Here is a 23592-nt window from a genome sequence, read left to right as displayed (position 1 = left end):
TTATAGATGACCCGTTCGAAAAGTTTGCCGATCCCGTTTAGCAGGCATATAGGTCTATAAGACGAAGAATCATCCAAAAGTTTATTTGGCTTCGGGATTAGCACAAGCTTCTGTTTCCTCCACTCTTGCGGGCAAATCCCATGTATGAGGTACGCCGTAAATGTTTCAGCGAATCACTTTGGAACTGTTTCGACGGCCACTGTCAGTGCTTTATTCGGAATGCCATCTAAACCTGGGGTTTATTTTCGGCAATCTTTTTCGCAGCTTCTTCAGTGGTTACCTCGGGAATTTCACCGGGATCTATCTGGACAGTGGGTAGGTTCGATTCACTTGAAACTTGTCTGTCTGTCTGTCACCCGCACTTTTCTCAGAAAAACGGCTATACCGATTGGCACGAAATTTGGTGAGAAATTGGAAACTGTGAACGCCCAGACATGCAGTGAGTGATATCCTTCTACGTTGAGATTAAGGGGGTCCTCCTACATGCAAAGGGGGATGTACAATTTTTTTTCACCGAGTATTGGCTCGTTGGATGCCAAATGAAAGGCCTCCATTAGTACTTTTCGAAGCCGGTCTTAATTTTGACATTTGTTAGGAAGGCGTGGAGTGGGAGGGGTGGAAACTGATGATTTCTTTAATGGACCCATTTTCAGAAACTAACCAATCGAAAAATCTGAAAAAAATATGAAGCTGCCACTATATGGTGTCCAGGTCTGAAAATATTCTCCATATCGATATCTGCTCAAATTAAGTTAATAATAGTATATTACCATATTTTTGGGGAAACTGAGCATCCTATGATCCTACGAGCCATATTATTCCCAAGTTTGATCAAAATCATATTATTACTAACAAAGTTACAGTAGCTCAAAGTCGACGTGTAAATTTACTGCAACTAAACATCAATATCATACTAAAGTGAACAGTCTGACTTGCTAAATGCATATACATTACGAGCTACGTACAAATGGGATAGCTCTGCGCTCAAATATACTCACAGAAGAAGCAAACAAAACCTCTCATACCTGAAGTGCACAGTATGGCTCTAATGTTAATTGATTCACGTAGAGGTTGTTCTCGTTAGGGTAAGTTATCCTCTGAAACGGTTTGCTGACCCTGTGAATCCTCACTACTCACAAGTTAGTTTATGTTCTTCGAAATTTTAAAACAAAATTAAGTAGATGTTGCGGGTAATATCGTTACCCTTTACTTCTGTTCCGTACTTGGCAAACCCCATTGTTGTTGATTATCTCATGTCCTTTTGACGCGTAAATTCGGCTGCACTTTAGTACCTTTGCAAACAATATTCACCCAGTGAATGCAAAGTTCGAAGTTGTAGATATTTTTCTTACAATAGTAAGACCTGATAAATGCAGCCAGATGGAGAACCATTCACAACAAAAATATGTGTGAGATATTACCCAATCAGGTAGAGACTGCTAACCGTACTCAAGTACAGAAACTCAGATGGTCAAATTTTGTAGAACTCATCTCAAAACACAAGTTATAAGTTGCTCTTTATAACAATGGGGATCTTAAAAAATATTGAAATCGAAAATTTCTGAGGCACTAGTCTGTGATCTGGGTTCACACTAAAAATGAGGTAACATTAGTTTTAAAACCTTATGGTTGTAGTTATACGGGATGGTACGGTTCAACATAAAAATAAGATAGTAAGTGTAGCTGAATAATGTTGATCAGATTATGGAGCCTAAGAAAATTGTGTCTATGATCCTGGGATCAGTAAGAAGTATCAAAATAATCTCAGTTAAGAAGTTTACAGTAATTTATTTTCAGGAGCTGAATTTAGCTTTGCATATTTCATATCTACCTTAATTATCATACATTACTTTTTTTAGCATTGGCGCCGGTGAAGCCTCCAGCATCATGAATACACGTACCAAGGGCTCAAAACCAATTACCCCCGACAAATCACGATTCATTGAAGTCTCATCCAATTCCGTAAGCTTACATTTCCCGGCCTGGAATGATGGTGGTTGCCGAATGTCTCACTTCGTCGTTGAATACAAAAAGAAGTAAGTAAGCCTTCTTCTTCAAGGACTTTTGAAAAACTTTCAAAATCAAATGCCAACAACTAAAAATCCACTTTACTTTCAGGGATCAAATCGAATGGAATCAAATCACCAATAACGTCAAGCCTGGAAATAACTTTGTAGTTTTGGATTTGGAACCTGCAACTTGGTATAACTTACGTATTACCGCCCACAATTCCGCTGGTTTCACAGTGGCTGAATATGAATTTGCTACGCTAACCGTTACCGGAGGTATTTATGTGATTATATTTTCTTTTGTCTTGGGTTTGTTTTATAGCTTGCCTAGAAAAGTAGATGATACAGTTTTTGAGAGAAGCGAAAACAAATACATGGTCCATTATGGATACATTTTGTATCGAATAATTTTTCAAATATAATACAAGCTATAATATTGGGATCAGCAACATTTTGAATTTTGAATTTTTTTTTATTTTGAATTATATTGAAAAATATCAACCTTGTTCCGTTGATCTGGCATCGAAAGTGCGTAGTGAATTTGATGTGTTTGTAAATAATAGCAAATCCCACCTGTTATGATGCGGTGAATGGGTTCACTTGCGTTTTGTATTCCAAGTCTTCCACAAGGTTTTCAGTAGGTTTTACGAGTACAGCCACTACCAGGCCTTCTATTAAACTGATCAAATTTACCTCCTCCAAGGATTCTTCCTGAGAGTTAACTGTCAATTATCCAAGCTAAGTACGTGCCCTTTAATTTAGCCAAAGGGTCCTTCATCTAGTCCCAATTAGCTGAAATAAAATCATGTGCAATCCCCATGATGACTAATGTGTAAGTGACTGATGATTATACCTCGCTGCGAAGAAAGTTTTTATTATTTTTAATAAGAGCCACGGACAGGTTAATTTGCAAAAATTTTTGCTTAAATATCTTGCCCATAACATATGTAGGTAATCGTTCTCAATATTTCATCAAGACTACTATTTATTCCAAGCTCAAGGCTATTTCGAAAATATTGCTGTCCTTGCTCAAGTTTTTGTTACTCTGTTTCTCCTTTCTTCGTTTCCTTATTGACAATTAGCAAAGTTTTCTAACCAAACGCGATTTCTTAGGATAAACGTTTTTTTTTCTCACATTCAAGGTACTTCAAGGGCTCGTTTCTTCCATTTCTTGGGAACGTGTCTCCTGCATTTTTTTGGTAACTTTCTCATTTATCGGCTGGATATTTTTGCGTCCAGTGCCTTAATAGAGGGCAACATTTCGCTTCTTATTAATATTCTGGTGCATAATTTGACGTTCCTTTAAAAACTCATCAAATTAATTTATATCTTTGCTAAATTCGACTGTATTTTGAACTCTCCATGTGTACATTTTAATCCAAGAACTATTCATATTTTTATCCAAGTCCTGCGGCGAATCTCGACTGTCGAAAACATCTTATCACTAGTGGCCTCCAACTATGGAACTGGATTTAGTTTCCACTCCTCCATGATTTCTTCTAGCATAATTAAATTAACCTACTATTCCTACTATTAAGGTACTATGTTCATTGGATATAAACGGGTGGGATTCCGCTTGCTTAATTCAAAATCCACCTATCGGAACTGCGTTTGTTTTAATTTCTTGTTCTGAATATCCTTCTCTTAGCGAATTTTAATGGCGGGTGTAGTTTTCCCCAAATATGAACGTGTACAAGCTCATGAGCATCTGAGGAACACCACCTTATTTGGAAGAAATAGCATGCCCCATGACAGATCCGATAAGCTTTTTAGGTCTGTTTGAAATATCAACTTCACCTTCATTAACCAATAAAGAAAATATGACTAACGATTTCATCCATGGCAGAGACAATAGTGGATAGTGTGATCCTAGGTACACCCCCTGGGATTAAACTGAAAGTTCTCGTTTTCCCCTATCAAGAAGTCGCTTCAATCTTTCTCCCCTTTCGTGAGGTAGGTATATAGACCTCCACTCCATAGCATAGAGGAGATCGGAATAATAGCCCACGCTTCGCATAGAGGAGTTCGGAATAATAGCCCACGCTTCAGAACCATAAAGAAGGATGGATTTAATCGCGCGTATTACTATATGACGTGTAAGATGTAAGGCATTCGACATTCTTTTCTCTGTGGTTCTCCGAACCTACTGGAAGAACCTTGTTTTCGAGCCTGTCATAATGCTAAAATTTATCTCACCAACTAGCATAGGAAGCACGATAGAAATCATCCTTTTGGTCGACCACATCGGTTCTTCAGAATTAGGGAGAATCTGTGCTCAAACATTCATCTACTTTCTTGTCACATCACCATTCATAAATCACCAGTAGGCACAGTGTCCACTATCTCGGTTTGCTAAGCTTTTAGAATAGTTTCTCCAAATTAAATTAAACTGAAAGCATGGTATGCTAGTGGCCATTCAAGATCCTTATTACTTTCCCTATCAGTACAAACGCTGTTAAATATCTACTAAATGAATGACGAGTCTAACTTACACCTAAACGACAGTTCTTTTCTGAACCGACCATTGTACTTGTTCAACGAGGTAGTCTATACCTGTGACGGAGTGACCCTTTCAGGACTGAGACATCCCAAACTGCTATGATAATAAGACTAATCATTGAGTGGGCTAGTGATTTACTAATCACCCTTTTATACTCATCTGAGTGTCGGGATTCATACTCTTCCTGAGGGAACTCCTAAATTTCAACTTGGTAGCTACCATATTTGCTGAACACTTTAACAATAGTCGTTCGACACACTGAAAGAAATATTTTAACGATGACAAGCAGTACGCCCCTCGGTTCCACTGCTGACACTCAGGACTCTGCAACAAAGATCGCATTGAGATAGTGCCTTCACAGCCAGGACGTTACACTGTCGAAATGTGGCCGATATTTAGGACAATAAACTGAAACTGGTGTGCTATGGCGCCCTATTCGAAACTTCGTATGGCAGAGCGATACTTAACACCCACTTGACAGCCTTAACCATGACTAGCAATGAATGCGCCCGCCGGGCACACTGGCAAGTAAGACAATGTGTGACGTGCTCTTAGAACGCGCCATGAACCGGAGAAAGCTCGCAGGCGGTCACAAGGCCTGTGAAGAAGTGGCACTCGGCCGAGTGGAACATAATATCTAGTCTAGAACGTTTGTAGATTTGCAACCAATCATCGAACGTTTCGTTCGTTGGGTTTTTTGCCATGGCGTTTTGAATCATTATTCGAACTCCTGTAGCTGGAATAGAAGAGACCGAATTGATATTATATTAGAAAATTCTGAAGATCCCTCCCGTATTCCAGATCTCATCCTCAGCGGTGCCGAACTTTTTTCGATGCGCATAAGCTTGATAAGTATGCTATAAGCGCTGAAAAATATTATTTCTACACAATAATTCCAAGCGAAGCTTCTTGAAAACCGAGTCGCAAATATTTTTCTCCAAACTCTGTAGCTGATCTGCTGATAATTAAATTCCAAGTTGCTTCATGGTCTTCTCAGGGAATCTGGTAATTGGCAATATGCTTCTAAACTCCGCAGAAGACCACCAATCTTCCGTCTTGATAAAACTTACGTCGTCATTGCTGCGTTTTCATCCTTGTTCGACGCCCCTTGGTCCGTTTGGTTTCTGCTTTGTAAAATTTTTCATGCTACATCATTGGCGGCAGCGCTTCCTTATTTCTCCTTCTTCTTTTATCTTACCTGTTGATGGGATTGTGATTGAACCACATTTTACATAGTCAGGGGCTGCGCTACCAATTGGCTTGATCGAATTCCTTCGCTACGTTACCCTATCCCTATAACTTTTACATAGACTAGATCGACCGATTATTTCTCCTCCAGGACCGTAGAGAGAAAATCCAGACCTGGGGTGGAAATTATGCAGCAAATGAGGCCCAGAGTGTGAAATATACGAGTCTGGCAGAACATTATACGGGCCCGCCTATTATCCCTTTTTTCGTTCAATTTTCATTCTGGCCCCCCGAGAAAATCCCACCTCTTTCCGCCCCCCTCTCGTCAGGCCTGCCTTCCTGAAGTGCCTCAAAGAGATCCGTTTGCCAAACGACTTATCTGTTAGGGACATTGCTGGGTCAACATATGGTTTGTTAAGACTCGCAACAGAGGGACTTCGCAGCTCCTCCGATTTGAATTTTTCCTCAAATTTCAATGCAGAACTCTGCTTTAGATTTCAATTTTTTAAGCCAAGCATTTTTTAAGCCAATCTTGGTTTATCTTCGCCAAATTTTTAACTTTTTCGTTGACTTTCATAAAAATTTTACGTATCCAGACGTCTAAATATTCGGAATAGTGTTCCTTCGCTCTGGATTTAATCTGTATATTGTAAATATCGTCGAGTTAGTAGTTTGACATCTGTAGTGTATCTTTCGATATCATATTCAACGCTAACAACGGAATAATTGTAATTTGTTTTCCCTTCTCTAAAGTAGTATTTAGATCGAATGTTCCATAGACAGCTTCATATCTTTTTTTATTTACAAAAGAAAATGTTTATTTGTTTTTTTTTTTCATTTTTATATGCCTTCGTAAGCTTTTTATGAAGTTTCTATGATTTCATTCAAAATTTTGTTCCATTAAATGTTTCAGTTACCGAAAAATTATTGTTCTACATGAAATATCTTTTTTTGTACATTTTCCCACACGTTACAATGAATTAAGTCACTTTGAAATACATCCTAGTCGATCTCGCTAGACACTCATACACAATTTTCAACACACGAAATTAGGAATGAAAATTTGGATCTTATCGTATTGAATTTAATTTTTTAATTGCATAAATGCAATTTGTTTATATTTAAATTGAATTTCATATGTTTTCATTAATATCTTATTGATTTCATATATATTTAGAGTGGAGAGTAAAATGAGAGAATTAAGAATGTTCAAAGGAAATCAACCCTAAAGACTTAATATCTTAAAAATGCACAGCGAAGTTCATACACATTAGATTATTTTTTATTTTCTTTATATAAAGTATCCATCAAATGTTTCTGATGTAGATAATACTTCAAAATTATCTCCCACTTTTCACAACTTAGCAGAGCGGAGCGAAAAATTGTCCAAATTGACTCGGGGCAAAGCTCTGAATAGTACAAAACTGATTAGTACTTTCTAGTTTACCCTCTTGAATGTTTCCATCCTGCTGTATCATATCACACACAAGCAAAAATTGTTAGAGTCCTCATAAGTGTCGCATCATCCTTAGTGCGAGATAGATTATCTTTTCAGTGTATGAACATGAGATACAAAGGACATCCAGGAAAATTCTTTGAGCATTTTTATGACGAAAATTATCTATAAGTTGTTGCTACTCTTGGAAAATTGTGTAATTAACTTTTTTAGTTTTTCTTTTTTGATAGTATTCGATTTGGGGTTAATATTATTTCATTTAATTTGGAAAGATGTGCGAAGCATCTTGAATTTGATTCATATCTTTTGATTCGAAGGCGTTGGAAGGATGCGATTCGAATAATAAAATTTCAGAAAGATACTTTTTTATAGATATACTAAGAGATTCAAAGTGATGCCAATTTAAGCCCTGGAACAACCGAAGCTCTTAGCTGATGCGTCAAATCAATATTTTTTCTTAATCGTTTTAATAAGTTGAATTAACATTCGGTTAGAATTATGCCTATAATTTTTATTATATCGTTAATTTTTATTGTGATAATTTTAAACGTACATCAACGGGAAGATTAGCCAAATAGCTAAACTAATTGTTCACTTCTTTCAAAGTAATCCTTAGACAATTTAATTTCATGATAATAAGCTACATTTTACAATAATCAGAATTCTCCCTGTAATAGCTAAGCACTCTTTAACTTCAATATAAGGAATTCAGAGCTAGGAAACTGCTGAAATGCCTCTTTCAATAGTGAACTCCTCACCTTGGTACAAGGAAAACTGCGTACTATATCTTATAGTTAGAATTATCCGATTTAAGTCAAATATGCGTTCGCAAACTTGTTGCCATTTAGAAGGCAACTTCATTATCCCCTCCTTATAAAGTCCCCTCCCCCTCCCCTTATTTTCAGACCCCTCAGACAGCCAGTTTTCGCAAGCCTCTTTTGAGGCCAACTTAGTAGCACCAAGAGCGTTTTGCATAGACCGGAAAAGATCGTAATAAGTTGGTGCCAGGTCCGGACTATACGGTGGGTGCAATAGGACGTGCTACCGTAGCTTCTGCCGGATCATCAAAGAGTGCGAGGCCGAGCATTGTCCTGGTAGAACAGAACACCATTCTTATTGACCAATTCTGGCCACTTCTGATCAATCGCCTGCTTCAAACGGTCGAGTTGCTCATAGTAGAGGGCCGAATTGAGGCTCTGGCCATAGTTGAGCAGCTCATAGTGGATGATTCCCTTCCAATCCCACCAAACACACAGCAAATCCTTGGCTTGGCGATGGTTTGGGCCGGCTCGACGCGCTTCGACCACGATCTTTTTCACCTGAGGTTGTCGTACGTGAACAACATTTCATCACCCGTCACCATGCGCTTCAAAAATGGATCGAATTCGTTACGTTTCAGCAGTGCATCGCAGGCGTTGATTCGGTCCAAGACATTTTTTTGCGTCAACTCATGTGGCACCCAAACATCCAGCTTTTTTTGGAATCCAATCTTTACTTGGATGATTTCGACGATTTTATCGGTTTCTACGACGATTGGCCTACCAGTGCGGGGTGTATCTTCGACATCCACTACACCAGAATGAAATCGATCGAACCAACGCTGTGCTGTGCGAATCGTCACAGTGTCGGGCCCATAAACTTCGCATTTTTTTCGGCCGCCCTTATTGCATTTTTACCTCTCAGGTAGTAAAAAGATAAAATATGACTCCATCTTTGACGCGCTATAACTTGAAACTGAAATGTACGATCACAACACTGTCGCAGATACACTTATAGTACAGATCGTCGTCTTCAAATCGCCGTATAATATGACCCGATGCGATAAGTACAACACAAGATACGTTTAAGTGTCGCCATCTATTGACAAAATACGACATTTCTTTTTCACCAACCCAATATTTTCTAAAAATAGACTAATCTGCCATTTCAAAACAGATAATAAGATAAAAAGCGCTGAACTTAACTGTGTGGGCTACCAACTAGGGAATAAATGTGCAGATCTAGGCAATGCTGTAAAAGGGTGAACCAACTTATCAAAATTTCCGTTGCTTGGATTGAAACCTGCCTGGAAGACTCCGGGTCCAAAATTTCAATACGAATTCTGGGACTCATGGCTGACTTCGAAGTTTAACTTTTTACTTAAATCGCCTGTAATAGACTTAGACGACTTTCTTCTGAAGTATATAATCTCAAAATTAGTGTACTCGTACAGCAAATAAAAGTCATCAACTCATCATACCATGGGCCTTCCGGGATATTTACTCATCCGAGGCTGAGGACTGACCTACTCGAACTACCAACATACCAAGCTTAACCAATAAACCAGTTGAGAGCCGAATATTCTCGATAATAGGGTGAGTGGCGCTGGTAAATGTTTTTAGGTTGATGATCCATTTGTAATGAATTAATTGTGGTGAGATGGGCTGAATGGATTTTGCTGATTTGAGTTTAACAAAAAATTAGCACGCCTAAATCTAAAAATATATTGAGGGGTACTGCGAGGACACTTCAGCAGTTCACGTTCTCGACAGGGCCGCAAGAAGATAAATTGGACGAATGTGGAGCCGAACATTTCCTAAATTCTGAACGAAAAACATTGATAATGAATTCATTTCACTCTTGTTCTTCAACGTAATGAGGCGCCCCTTTAGGGTGCTCTCCTTCTCTGGCGGGTCTAATATTTTCTGCCGCCAACAACTCCAGCATTATAATCCTCTTATTTATCATCGCAAAGATTTCATTCGAACCCAACTGAAAAGGAGTCCCCGCCGAAACTCAACTTCCAACTAACCTATAATATGATAATTAGAGTGGTTGCGTTACATCATATTCTAAATGACTTTTGAGAGAAAAGTGTACCGAAATGTTCCATCTAATTTATGAATCACGTCATTTCATAGCCTTCGTTGGCTTACTGCAGCAAGATGATCTTTTTACACGCTGCACCTGAGCTGGTGATCCTACTTTCCTATAAATCCCTTATCGTTTAGGTCACTCCAAAGAAAATTTTTCGTAATTACACTCTATTATTGTTACCATTTGATTATCTAATGGATACAAAGCCATTACGAATCATCCAAACGGGCGAAGTATGGAGAACCGGTCTTTTAATTTCCAAGTAAAAGGAAAAGGTAGAGCCCCCACAATTTTCGAGAGTCAGGTATCCAATATCCTACATATTCTCTCCAGCTTAGCTCGTTGTTGAGTGATAATGTACTTAATCCGATTGCCAGAACGTGCTGCCGGATTGTCTGCTGGATCCACTGTGATTTAGCCCCAATTCGTGTACTCCTAGTGGAGGATCCTATCACAAAAACCTTGGTTATTAATCTTTTCTCAGCTTCCAACTATTTTACCATAAATACTCCCGTAGTATAAGTAAGTAGCAAATTGTCTCTCTATCGTTTGTCATCTTTAGATCCCTACAAAACGGGTTAGAGAGAGAAACTATTCCTTGTGCAAACTTTTTCCATTCCCGCCCGCTGATTTGGTCGTCTACCGACGTATCGTACCCGACCCTACCCCACACGGCAAACGTGAAAGTGGGCCTTGGTGCAGAACACCACAATTAATATGCTGATCCTAAGTTCTTCACGCGCGGTGCTGCCACATTTTACAAGAGCCCCACAAACGTATGGTTTCTCTCGCTACACTTAATGGTAACGTAACGCTCATGTCTTTCTGCATTCCAAGGGGCTTTGCCTCCTTCCTTAAGGCTTTCTTCGGTCTAGCGGCTGGTAAAGGCGGAGGAACAGGTTTTCACTGGGGAGGTTCCGCTTGTATTCGCCTCTCCCGTACTGACTGCATTTTCCTTCGATTATACCTTCCTCTTCCATTTTTTAAAAGCTAGCAGCAGGGTTTCTGCCGTGGCTAGTGTGGGTTTCATCGGGATTACACCTTCCAAATATTATACCTCCTTTGGTCCAATTTCTCTTCAATTTCTGTCCGTGTGGCATACTTAGTGGTACAATAACGCTTCGGATCTGATCCATTCCTAAAAGGCTTCACATTCTTTTTTAATATCTTCCCCTCGGAGAACCAGTTTCTCACAGGCAAAATTCCGCTTATACTCTCCCCTTTAGTAACTAGAGCTTTCTAAAAGATTTGAACACTATTGACGCCGATTTTCAGAAGCAGATTTACCTTGTCCTCCTCATTCTCGGTAGATATGCTTCTTGAGACAGACAGTGGATATTCCTATTTCTTTGGCTACTGCCTTTTATAGCCCGGGTGCTCATTTGGTTCGTTCAATACCATCACAGAATTTCTTAATGGTTTTCGCTTTGCTTCTCTGATTGCGTTGCCGTACCTCGGTCAGTACCTGGTTTGTTTCGCTCAGTAGAAGATTTTTCCGGACCTCTGCCCTCATTGTGGCTAGGTTCCTTTTCCACCAAGGTACATTCCTTGATGATATAATTGCCTTAGCTGGACAGCTGTCCCCATGTGCGTTAACAACAACTCAATAGCTTGCACTACCGTGTCTAATTTCAGTTCGCTGATGATATGGCCGCTCACCTCCACATGAATCATATTGCTTAGTTACCTTATATAGGTATCTAAATCTGTTCTCCTGGAATTTCTTACTATACTCTCTACATCAGAATTGCCATCAATGTCGAATGTTATTATTCTATGATCCGATATCCTTCCATTCATAAAAGTATTCTCTAGGAGAATGTCTAGTATCTCTTCCTTAATGCTAGTCACGGATGGCGTGTTTCCTCCATTATATTTTTTTCTGTTCATATACTGAGGTGGAAAATCTTTGAAGGATACTTGCGCTCCAGCTCCGTCGCACAAACAGCGGAACTACAGCTGTCGCCTGTGGGATTCGCACCCACTAAAAACTACCCCCGGTCTTTTCAACCCCAGCCCCGCGGAACCAGCATGTAGATATTACTTCTCGGAGTAGGTTTACCTTTAGGCACTTGCGATTTCATCCTTTGAGCTTTCCTCCTCCCTCCTTCCAGCTCATTTTGTATTTTTATAATTGCGGAGAAAACCGTAAGTAGTTCTCCTTTGACCTCAACATCTCCGCAACTATACTCTCCGGGTTCACGTTCCTTCCATGCGCTTGGTTCAAGCTCCTTCTTTCCATCGCGAAACTTGAGCATTGAAACATGACATGCTCTGCATCCTCCGGTGTCCAACTACACGCAGGACAATTCGGGGAATCATCCAGCCCAAAGGGGTATAAATACTGCCTAAAGCAACCACCGTGCCTCTTGAAGAATTGCGTAATGTGGTATTTGGTTTGTCCGTGTTACCGTCCAAGCCCAATCCCAATGTTGGAAATTAGTCTGTACACCCATCGGCCCTTCGAAGACTCATCCCATGTGCATTGCTAGAGATCATACGACTCTGACTTTGCCGCATTCCTACCTTCCGTGTGCCCCTCCATACGTCTTGCATGGTACAGCACACTCATTTCATTCGCCAAAATGTCGACTGGAATCATATCCGCCACCACCAATGCTGCCTCATCTGATGTGGTTCTGAAGACACTAAAAACCCTCAAGGCCTGCTTTCGTCTTTGAGAGTTTGCGAGCACCTCCATCCACACAGGTGACGAGTAGAGTAGACTGGATCGCACCACTCCGACCAAAAGCAATCTTCTGCAGTGTTCCGGTCCACCGACATTCGACGACATTCTTACAAGTACCGTGACGGCGCCAACTGCCTTATGAAATGAATACTCTAGGTGCTCCCTAAAACTCAGTTTGTTGTCAATTATCACCCCCAGGTACTTGATAGCTGGCTTAGAGACGATCATATACCCACCGATTTCTAACTTCACTGTGGTTTTTTCCTACGGTTCATTATTAAGACCACTTCGCATCTGCCAGGGTCAATTCAGCCTTTTCCAATCAGGTCTTTACCGTAATCCTCCACAACCTCTGCGTGCTTCGCTGCAACAACTACAGCCAGGTCATCAGCGGAATTGAATACGTTTTTGACATCCAGCGCCACCACGGCACAGCAGCCACCAGCATTCAGTGCCTCCTTTGTCAGGCTCACCACCATGTTTATTACATCCACCGTAGAGTGGGCGCGTCGAAACCCGTACTGGTTGGGCCTGGACATCACGGCCAGCTTCAAAGCTCGGGTAAGGATGCCATCCAAACCTGGGGACTTAATGTCACCGATCCTACGACATATTTCCCGTAACTCCTCCTCGGTAACTGGAGGTAACAGGCATTCGTTGACTTGTGCTCTTTATCTTCCGCTGTCTTGGTGGTGAGGAAACAGAACAATCGGTTTCACTAGGCGCGGACAGGTCACCTGGGGTGATCTCTGCACCTCGTATCTCCGCACAACTGTTTGAAGCAGCTCATTTTGCTTTTGCGAATCGCCTCCTTCAGGCGACGACGCAGTTGTCTATGCGTCCTCTCTCGATCTTCGCTACCGGATTTTCCTCTGAGGCTCTGGTAGAGCGTTTTGCCCGCAAATATACGGCTCGCAAACTTGCTATTTCGTTGTTCAATCAGTAGTTGGGCTGCGTACTAGGGAACAGTTGCCTTCTGTGCATCGTTGCATCTCATTCTTTCGCCACCCATTTGCTTGACCTCGTGGCTTTTTCTGTGGCCTTACCAATCAAAGACACATCAGGGTCAAGTGGCACAGAAAACGTAACCCCCTCGAAAGCTTTTGCCGTCCAACTCGGCGTAGCACCCGACAATCTGTGGGGACTCTCGTTCGAGATGGATTCGCCCTTGATCTCCACATACATTGCCTGATGGTCACTATGAGTGTAGTCCTCACTAACTTGCCAAGCAACCCTTCTGACTAAAGCGACGCTTACGAATGTAAATGAAAGTGTATGAGGTCCCAACATTCGCAAGTACCACGTCTAACTCCGTGAATTCCTCGGACAGAACAGGTCCTCTCACACTGGTTGCCCGGCTACCCCATTAACGAGCCCACGCATTAAAATCACCTGCCTGCCTGGCTTATTTTTTTGCCCGATGTCTTCACTCCTGTTTCATCCTGAGGTTTGCTGTACGCCAGCTTGATGGCTCGAATCATGGCCTTTATATTTTTATGGATGTTGGGGCGTTTTTTGATGCCTGCCAATAAGTATATCCATACAGGCACATCTCTTGATGCATGCAAGCGCATGCCCATGACACATCCGCCGAGCATTCCCTTATCCGCACGAAGGGATACAGCTGATGGGAGATTTGCCAACTCCACAAAGGTTCTTCCATTATATACTCATACACTATTGCTAAGGACAAATTTCAATTGTGATGTCGTTCTTTGCGCTGGTATTGTCGCCTTCTTGTCGAAGTAGTTTACCAGGCTAATGCTTATTTCATCTGAGATCCGGGTGTCAACTTCTTTGAAGTAGCCCGATGCGATACGTCTGCAATTCTTCCGCCGACTTCAAACAAAACGTGAACAGCCACCTGCGATAAGGAACTTAGGAAGAAACATTTATTTTAATGTGGATTTGGACATGCTACTGTAGCGCGTAGCGTAGGAGACCCAGATGTAGATCACCCAGTTAATTCTCCTCAATGAGCAGCAGGCCCACTTTCCTGCTCGATTTTAAACTTCTATCATCACCAGGATCCCCAAAATATCTGGCGGTAAACGCAATCGATATCATTGTCACATTGGCTATATGGCATCAGCGATGACCTTTGTTCGTTCATGCCCTATGAATATGATGACCCTTCATTTCAGAGATTATTTCAGAAGATTGTGATACCTTTTAAAAGGTTCTTGCGTTTCAAGATAAGTATATCATATAATTATATAAAAAAAATGTTGCTTTATTCGCTGGGGCGTCTCATATATGTCCTTGACATCTTTGGTGTACTACTAGAGAATTCTGATTGTTGTCGAAATTGACCAAAGAAAGGCTTCTTATTAACCCTCTGTCCTAAATTAATGAAATCCACGGTAATTTTTGAATTACATAAACAGCTTCCCAAGAACAAAAAAAGGGATGAAAAATTCTCACTATGAGATTATAAATTATAAAACTAAAACTGAATTACTTCAGAAGAAAGTGTAAATATCGTTTTAAAAAGCTTTGAGTTCTACTTTTTGATCTACTTGATCTACTCTTTTGAAGTTACTCCCGTATATACTCCTAATAATATATTTAAATTTTCAAATAAGTTTTCCCTTGTTTATAAATATTCATTCCATCAATCTCATCCAATTACAAATACCACATCCACAAAATCACTTCTTATTTCGCAACGACCATTACAACTTTCTCCATTGTTCGCCATTCAGTTGCGGACCACCCTCTATATTTTCTAATATTCTTTTCGTATTTCATATTTTACTGCAAATTGTCCTTTTTTTGACCTAATCTTACCGTTCAATTTCGTCAAAATAGTTTCGTTCAGTGCAATACATTTATAACGACATTTGTTAATCTTAGATCGTTCAGAGACTTGATTTCTTTTGGAAAATTTATTCTTTTGATGCTAATTGTAGTGGTTACCGTTTACTATAATGAAATGACGATGCTCAAATTCGTTAAAATCTGATTGGAAGTTGTTAAAACTGTTCTTATATAAATCATATCGTACGAAATTCATAAAATATTATAAACAAATTGCATTTTAGATAAACACAAATTTGACTGCATTTTCGATATTAAGAATAACCATTTAGCTGTTACTTGAAAATTGTTATTAAAAAGGAAAATTTAAACTGCAAGAGTAAAAATGTTGAAATCCTAGTGCAAAGTTCAAAGTGATACTACTAAAACGTTAATTAGAGTCGATCATTCAAAATTTCAACTTTTTTCCTGCGTAACACACCACATTATCTCTACTTTGGTTGTTTCAGGGACAATTGCACCCTCGCGCGATTTACCCGATTTAACCGCTGAGGATACAATTCGCATCATCTTGTCCAATTTAAATTTAATAGTACCCGTGGTAGCTGCCGTCCTTGTTATAATAATTGCCATTATTGTTATTTGTATCCTACGTAGCAAAGGCAATCATCACAAAGGTATATTTTTAACTAATTTTAGCTATTTTTTCTCTCTCTCTCTTCCTGTACCTCCTACTATTGTCAATATGTGTTCATTGTCAACCTCAACAAAAATATATGAAAAAAATAAAAAAAAAAAAACTACACAAACACACTCAACAAAAACTACAACAACAACTTGTGCGCTTCAATATTGGGCCTGTGATGCATGAACACTGGTTTGAAAATGAACGGGTATGTATGATATTTGAATGAAAATGCAAATGGCGCAACTGGACTTCGACGCACTGATGAATGCCAATGGAAACCACGGAATATAACAACTACCACGAACTGACGTAACCAAAGCTACCATTGCCCCACCGGACGGCGATAGTAGTTCAACCAAGGGTAGCACGAGGTTAGCGATGCCCGCATGGGTGCCAGAGTGGCTCGACCTCAATTTCATGGTACCTCTAATCGCCACGTGCATTGTTGTTGCGGTGGGTATACTAGTTATTTGTGTAGCACTGTCAAGACGAAGATCTGATGATCCCAGAGGTGGCCCGAAGGACGTCTACTGTAGGTTTTGAACAATCTCTATCTAATCTCTATATCTGAGCACAAATATTATCAAAGTCTCAAAAATCAGCCATAAGAATAAGTATTACCATTTTTATATAATATATTACATAAGTCTTACAATTATTTACTTTCGGTGTTGACATAATCATACTCAAGCATATATGATTGTCCTAGATGTGTATGCTGACTGTATATAAGTTTTGTGACACACTTTCACTGCTAGAGTGACTGGACATGTCCTAGTTGAAAATGTCCTTCTTAGACATCTGTTTTGTGTTTCCATCCAATGCAACTTGTCCTAGATTTCCAATAGAAGCATGTTTGTTGATCGTCCTTTCTCTATCTGTTTTGTTTCTAGTTTAGCCTTCACTGGTGTTCACTTCTATATCTTTTCCTTGAATGTCGGTCTTTTTATTTACTTTTGCCAAATACTTTTTGCAAATATTCTATATTCTCAAAATTTTTAAATAAAACATTTTTGATTGGTTGGTTGTTACATGTCCTGAACATAAACGTAGTTACCAATATTTGCATTTTCATATAATCACTTGTTCCAGTTTACTCAGTTACATACTCGTATATTCGTTAAAGGAATGTTGACGGTTTAATTTTTGAATAGTACAAACGGTTTCCGCAGTTCTTGTAAAATTTGAATTACTTTTACTCTCAATGATTGCTTGATGATTACTTGCTAATCTGATGACTAAAGATCGAATATAATACAACGTAGAATTTTCTCAAAGTGTTTTTTAGAATAGAATAGGTGCAAGGAAGACAACCACTCTTCAAACGAGATCAGTGAAATCGAAAATTGATGAGAATCGACCGATTCACAAGAAAAAGGTTTCCACCATAATATACCCTTTAAATAAACAAGTATCGTCAATTATGTAAATAAAGATTGGAAGAGACGATAAAACTGTCTTTTAGACACGGCCCCTCAAAACGTTGCAAGCTCAGGCCGCCTGTGTTTACGTTCAATAGTTTCTTCCTTCTTCGCTACAATGCAAATATTGTAGGTTCCAGACAAAGCATTCGCTTAGGTTTTGGTAACCCCTTGGTCAGTATAATAACCTCCATTTCGGAAATTCAATTTTCCTTGGTTGCACCATGTAGTCAATGTCAGTGACAAATCAGACATCTTCTCGCTGCGTGGATGGAATGGTCCAGGCAGGATACCGAAAGCCTATGAACGATCTTGATTTGGCCTGAGAGAAAAAGTAGCCTTTGAAAAAATACGCTATAACTCGGTAGCATCCAGAAAATAAGGCACTCCCTTCTCCGCTTTTCAATAACTCTCATCGTAAAACTTGTTAAACTAATCAAGATAGCTGACTGGAAAACAAGTGATCACAGAAAAGTAGATCAAAACGGAAGTATATCAGCCAATTTTCAAAGTTTGAAGATAAGGGAACAAAAGTTGTTTCCTTTTCGGGTAGAACCATTTTATTTTCACAGGTGACATATTTCAATTCCTCAGTATAGGTTTATCTATTTTTCAAGCAAGCGTAAGGCTTCTTTTGCTGCTGAACTTGAAATTAGCGTTCTGACATCGAAGATGGCATTTCATCATTTCGCTATTTCGTTTGTTTCTGTCTTTGATCAATCTATAATTTTTTTTAAGAAAAGATACATTTGAAGTCACCCGTGTGTAATGACTTCAGAATCATAGTTCGAAGATCTTCCGGATTAATGGTTTGCAATAGATGAAGATTAAAGGTTCAGCATTAGAGAATGGAGCAACTGGCTCCTGAAATGCATTATCTGCAAAAATACAATAACCTTTAACCAAAAAAGTATGGCTTAGTGATTGCAGCACTAAGTTGTCGCATTTGAAGGTCGTGGTTCAAATTTCACTGGTAGCAGAGCGATTTGTATAGTGACTAGTTGTCGGATATTAGCCGACTCGGCTGAGCCCTTGTGTCAAATCAGGGTAATAATCTCGGACGAGCGCAATGCTGATTACATTGCGCCCTGGAAGGCACTATAGTCATGCCGTTACAGTCTTGAATCAAGTGCTCTAACACGCTTCTGGGTCCAGATCCAACTGGATTATCGCGCCGAAGATTATTATTACTAAAAAGGAAGCATATTTTTCTATTCATATTCAAACATAAGTCAAGGTTCCAACAACGCTTCATTTTTAGTTCCCTCAGCTCCATCCTGCCCCGTAGATTTCAAAGTAATCGAATAAGGGTAAGCAAGTGTCTTCATTAAGTCACCTTTAGTCATTTCAATAGATTTAGTAAGTCCTACAAACCTTCTTTTTTATAAAATAAGCTTGCCCTCCTCACGTTTGATATTCCAAAGTCCTTGACAGCAGTCTAGACAATCTTTGTTTTATTACCTTAATTGGATTTATATTTCAGGATATAAACATGATGTCGTGAATAAAGTTGATAATGATTGCCAAATTATCTTTGTATCTCTTCGAGTACATAACAAGGTTTGACCATGATCATCACTTTTAATGGGAATCCCGCCTGGAAAGTCGATAAGGGCAATATCTAAGGTAGAAAAAGAAGTCGAGACAGACTGTCTAAGTCAAATTCAATATCTATCTTACACATGTCCTAACTTTTAGCAAGTAATCCACATACGCATAACCCATGGAGCAATTGGAAGCTATAATGAACGTAACTATCAGGAGTGGTAAAAGCGTAGGAGAACGCATAGATCCACTACACAAAAAGTCCAGTATCTAAAAGTAGCTCTGCAGATGTAATTGTAATTTTTCGGTTAGAATTCGCTCTCATTTAGGGACTCCTTCACTACTGTAAATTAATGCAGCTCCTTCGCCCACACTCTTCCACTTTTTTTATCAGCACAATAACAAATTCCCTTTTGTTACGACCCACACTATGTTGACCCTCCCGGAATTTCGCTCGGTATCGGACTTCCTGCGATTTTGCAAGGCATCGAAGCTCAGGCGCAGCAGTCAATAGAGCCTTCCATTTCTTACATTTATCGATCCGTTTCCGCGCTTCCGTCAGTCAGATCTGAAAAGGTAATTATGACTTGAAGCCAAGTCTGGAAAATACTGTGGGTGAGCAACCAACTCGAAAAGTAATTGGCCCAATTTGGCCATCGTTTTCGGAGATATGTGTGACGTTGCATGTGCGTTATTGTGATAGTGTAGAGCTTTGCTCCTCGCCCTATAGGGCCGTATTTTCTTTATATCGTCGGTTAGGTTGTCCAAAACCGCTGTGAAATATTCTCCGGTAACTGTCCTTCTCTTCTGCAGGTAATTACTGATGATTATCCATGCGCATCTCAAACAACAAAAGCGGAACCCCTTCCCATCCGAGCATTGGTCATTTGATCGCTTTGATCGGCTTTTTATTCCGCAGACAATCTAGGACGCAGGTGCATCAAAACGGAGTCAAGTTTCATCAATCGTCACAAAACGTCAAAAAAGTCGGCTCCATTGTTGTTCATTCCACTGTTTTCGGTCGACGGTCAGCAAAAGCGGCACCCATCAGGTGGATTGCTTGTTCATGTCCGGAACGCGAAATGTGTTCTAACCGTTCTTTTAAAATAGCAACGGTCTCAGTCAACTCGCATAATTTCACTTTACTGTCATTCAAAACGATTCGATGCACTTACTCTGCGATTTCCGCATTTTTAGCCTCCTTTAGCCTTCCAGAGGGAGGAGCATCTTTGGGGCTTGTATGATTCATTTTAAATTCACAAAACCACCTCTGTTGTTCCTTGTTTGTGCTTTGTTGTTCTTCAACCATTTCTTTGAATGTTGAGGAATTTATCCCATCAATAAACAATGTTTGATCACAATGCAATATTCCTGTTTTTCCATTCTTTTTTACAAAGGCGAAGGCAGCGACAACTAAAAGACGAACGTTAAGGCATAAACTAGTGACAATAGGGCCTCTCGAAATAAATAATGTTTATTTTCTAATGGCGCCATTTACTGAAAAATCCCCGAACTTTTCCCCCCTTTTTTACTACACACAGTAATGTAGTAACTATGTGCGCTCTAAGTGGTGTTTTTAGCGATTAAATTATTTGAAATAATTACGACTTGCCTTTTCTAGTCACTAGTCTAGGTCAAGGCTTGTTAGCACTGATAAAGGGATTTCCAACGAAGTCCTTCCTGAAAATGCCTTTTTATTCATTTGTAAGAGGCACAAATAATTTTTCTCGTCAAAGGCGGAAATATTGCCCTTTTTGATAACTACCGTCCTATGTCTCTCTCTCTCACTTTGGTCACTGTATAGTAAAATAACAACATGGCTCTGCCTAGCAGTCTACTAGGCGTTACTAATTTTATAGCTGAATGCCTCAATTCACGAAATGAATACATACCATCTATACAGACTTTCATAAACGTCTGGGTGAACGAATTATCAGACACTACCTTCTAACTCTCCTCCTATCGTTCTAATATTTTACCCCCAGTCTCTTGTAATGTTATTCTGAATTTACTTCATACTCCCCAATCTCAGGTGATCCTTAGGAGTATATCCTATGTCCGTTCCCCTATCCCCCTATATTTCACAGTTCCAGTATTCGATACGTTTAAATATCAACAAGTTTTGCCCGATGAAATACTGATCTAAGGCTGTTTCGAAAATACTAAGAACATATCGCTAATTTCGCTCCAAATTATCAGCTTGAAGATTCTCGATTTGTTCAAACTTGATATAAGCCTTATGGTCAGTTTCAGTACAATTTATATTGCAAAGGATCGCACAATATATACAGCATTTTTTTCAAAATTGAAAATCTTCAAAAGACTATGACGTCACGGCACGTTATAGAGTGTGGGATTTTTACCCACTAAAACTACCTCCCCTCAAGCTACGACGGAAATTTCCTGATCCAGTAGCTCTTTTTCCTCAGGATGTGTCCACTCTAGCTGGTCTTAGCATCGAATGTCACACCTAAGTATGTAATTTCAATCTCATGTGGCACGTCTTGTCCATTGATGGTGAATTTAACTTCTTTCTTTCTCCATTAGTTAAGTTGATTTTCCATTTCCTAGTCCATGGTCAATAGCTTTTGTAGCTTTATTGTTGCTACCTTAGTATAGCACTTATGAGAAACTTTTCGTGAAAATAGAATTTTGAATTTCCTAGTATCCAGAATGCGTCGGGACTGTAACAACCTGCAGCATGGTTCCTCTCAATCTCTCTGTGTCCATTTCTTATAATGTAATATAATATCACATTATAAAACATATAAAGTTGGTAATGTAGTGATCTTTAGCAATATGGTGATATTAGTTGATATTGTAATGTTTGGATCGCGTTCGGTCATGGAGGTGTGATTACACTTCATGGTGATATCACTTTTATGATATTACATGTTTCTACTATTCTCCATGTCCACTTTTATATGCACCAATGGCGAGTTGCGCGGGACACCTTTGGCACCCAAGCGGAAATTTGATCTGCTAGCATGAGAGCTGCCAGCGAAGTTTATCGAAAGGCGTCTTCTAGTTTCGTTAGTGTGCTTTCTTTCGACCGTATGCCGGAAACTTAAGAGGTATTGATCCATGAACTGTTGTGAATCATCATCACCAACGGCGCAACAACCCGTATCTGGTCTAGGTCTGCCTTAGTAAGGAACTCCAGGCACCCTGCTTTTGAGCCAAGGTCCACTAATTCAATATCCCTAAAATCTGTCTTTCGTTCTGACCTACGGCATCACTTCATTTCAGGCAGCGTCTACTTTTTCTACCATAGATATTACCCTTTCCGGAAAACTGGTGTGAATGCTAAACCTTTACTTGACAAAAAATCGCCTCTTCGCCCTAGATATCTCCCTTTTCTACTCTTTCATCTTTCACGGGTGTTGAGGCTGGGTCTTTTGGTAACAACTCATTCCTCCCGCCCCTACTAATATATATATTGACGCTCCCAATAGTGTTTCGAGTGTCGCTTCACATGCAATTCAATTGGTGCTTGTCCAACAGTTAGGCCATACAGTACAATAACCAGGGTAATCTCAATTCTCGGAGTCCGTTTCTTCCCCGGTTCTTTGAATTGAGTTCCTCATAGAGTTGCTCTTGCTTCCGAACGAATGTCAACACCCAAAAGAAGTGCGAATATGAGACAGTAGGATGAATGTTTGCATGTATATTGGTATATGTAAGGCGGAGATACCAGTTTACTTCATAAATTTGGCTTATTTTTTGCCTTTTTCCATTTTTTTCAGTTTTTTGAACCAGCTTATATCCACTATTTATCTGCCCTTTCTCCTGCAGGAAGCAGGGTCATCAATTTGTCTCATTGTCTCTAAATTCTGTGAATTTTCACAATAATGCAGTTGAATCGTTGGCTTTTGTAATGCTGGATTCCGAAGCTATATCATCCCTTTCTCTTTGAATCATCACCTTGTATTTGCAGAAGTTCGACACTACATCTGCTTGTTGAATATATGTACATATATAAAGTGCTATTTTCACCTTTTAATTCGACTCATTTAGAGGCTCATTGGATGATGTTTAGATTTAGTATTTATTGCATCTCATGTTTCAGCGACCAGAATATGTGTCATAATGAAACTTTAAGCATTCATTGGAATTATAGGTATTTCTCTATTTAGTTCAATTATGATCTTATCTCTTTTCCAATCCGTTGCCAAATTTTATTCCCTTCGCCCACCTAGAACACTCTACAGCATTCGAATCTAAACCAGTATTTCCTAGATACATGGACCTCCTGTAACTTTCCGAAATTGTAGTCAATTATTTATCTAAGTTGTGATATCTAATCGAAGTGCTTTCTATCTGTGAAGTTATCCACGTCTACCTTCGGTACTTATAATATTACGATATTACGAATAACATTCTCCTAATTGTAATCGAATAACAGATCTAATCCAATTAAAAGAATGACTACCAAAGTTACATTTCCTCTCTCCAACGAATACCAGTCAAATCATGTTTC

General features: G+C 39.5%; 1 protein-coding gene across 12 annotated transcripts in view; it reads left to right on the top strand.

Moving 5' to 3' along the window:
• Window positions 1-23592, top strand: part of LOC119655711 (Down syndrome cell adhesion molecule-like protein Dscam2) — a 411078-nt gene that overhangs the window by 344504 nt on the left and 42982 nt on the right. For 6 of the 12 annotated variants that reach the window (XM_038061733.1, XM_038061734.1, XM_038061735.1 and 3 more), the window contains 3 exons: window positions 1860-2036; window positions 2119-2285; window positions 16466-16678. In XM_038061733.1, the coding sequence (XP_037917661.1) occupies window positions 1860-2036; window positions 2119-2285; window positions 16466-16678 (557 nt within the window). Of the gene's footprint in view, window positions 1-1859; window positions 2037-2118; window positions 2286-15967; window positions 16136-16465; window positions 16679-23592 lie in introns of all 12 variants that reach the window. The other 6 variants (XM_038061739.1, XM_038061736.1, XM_038061741.1 and 3 more) reach the window with 1 other exon arrangement.

The sequence above is a fragment of the Hermetia illucens genome, chromosome 4, assembly GCF_905115235.1.
Source record: "Hermetia illucens chromosome 4, iHerIll2.2.curated.20191125, whole genome shotgun sequence".
In the NCBI taxonomy this organism is placed as follows: Eukaryota; Metazoa; Arthropoda; class Insecta; order Diptera; family Stratiomyidae; genus Hermetia; species Hermetia illucens.
This window is presented reverse-complemented; position numbering and strand designations above follow the sequence as displayed.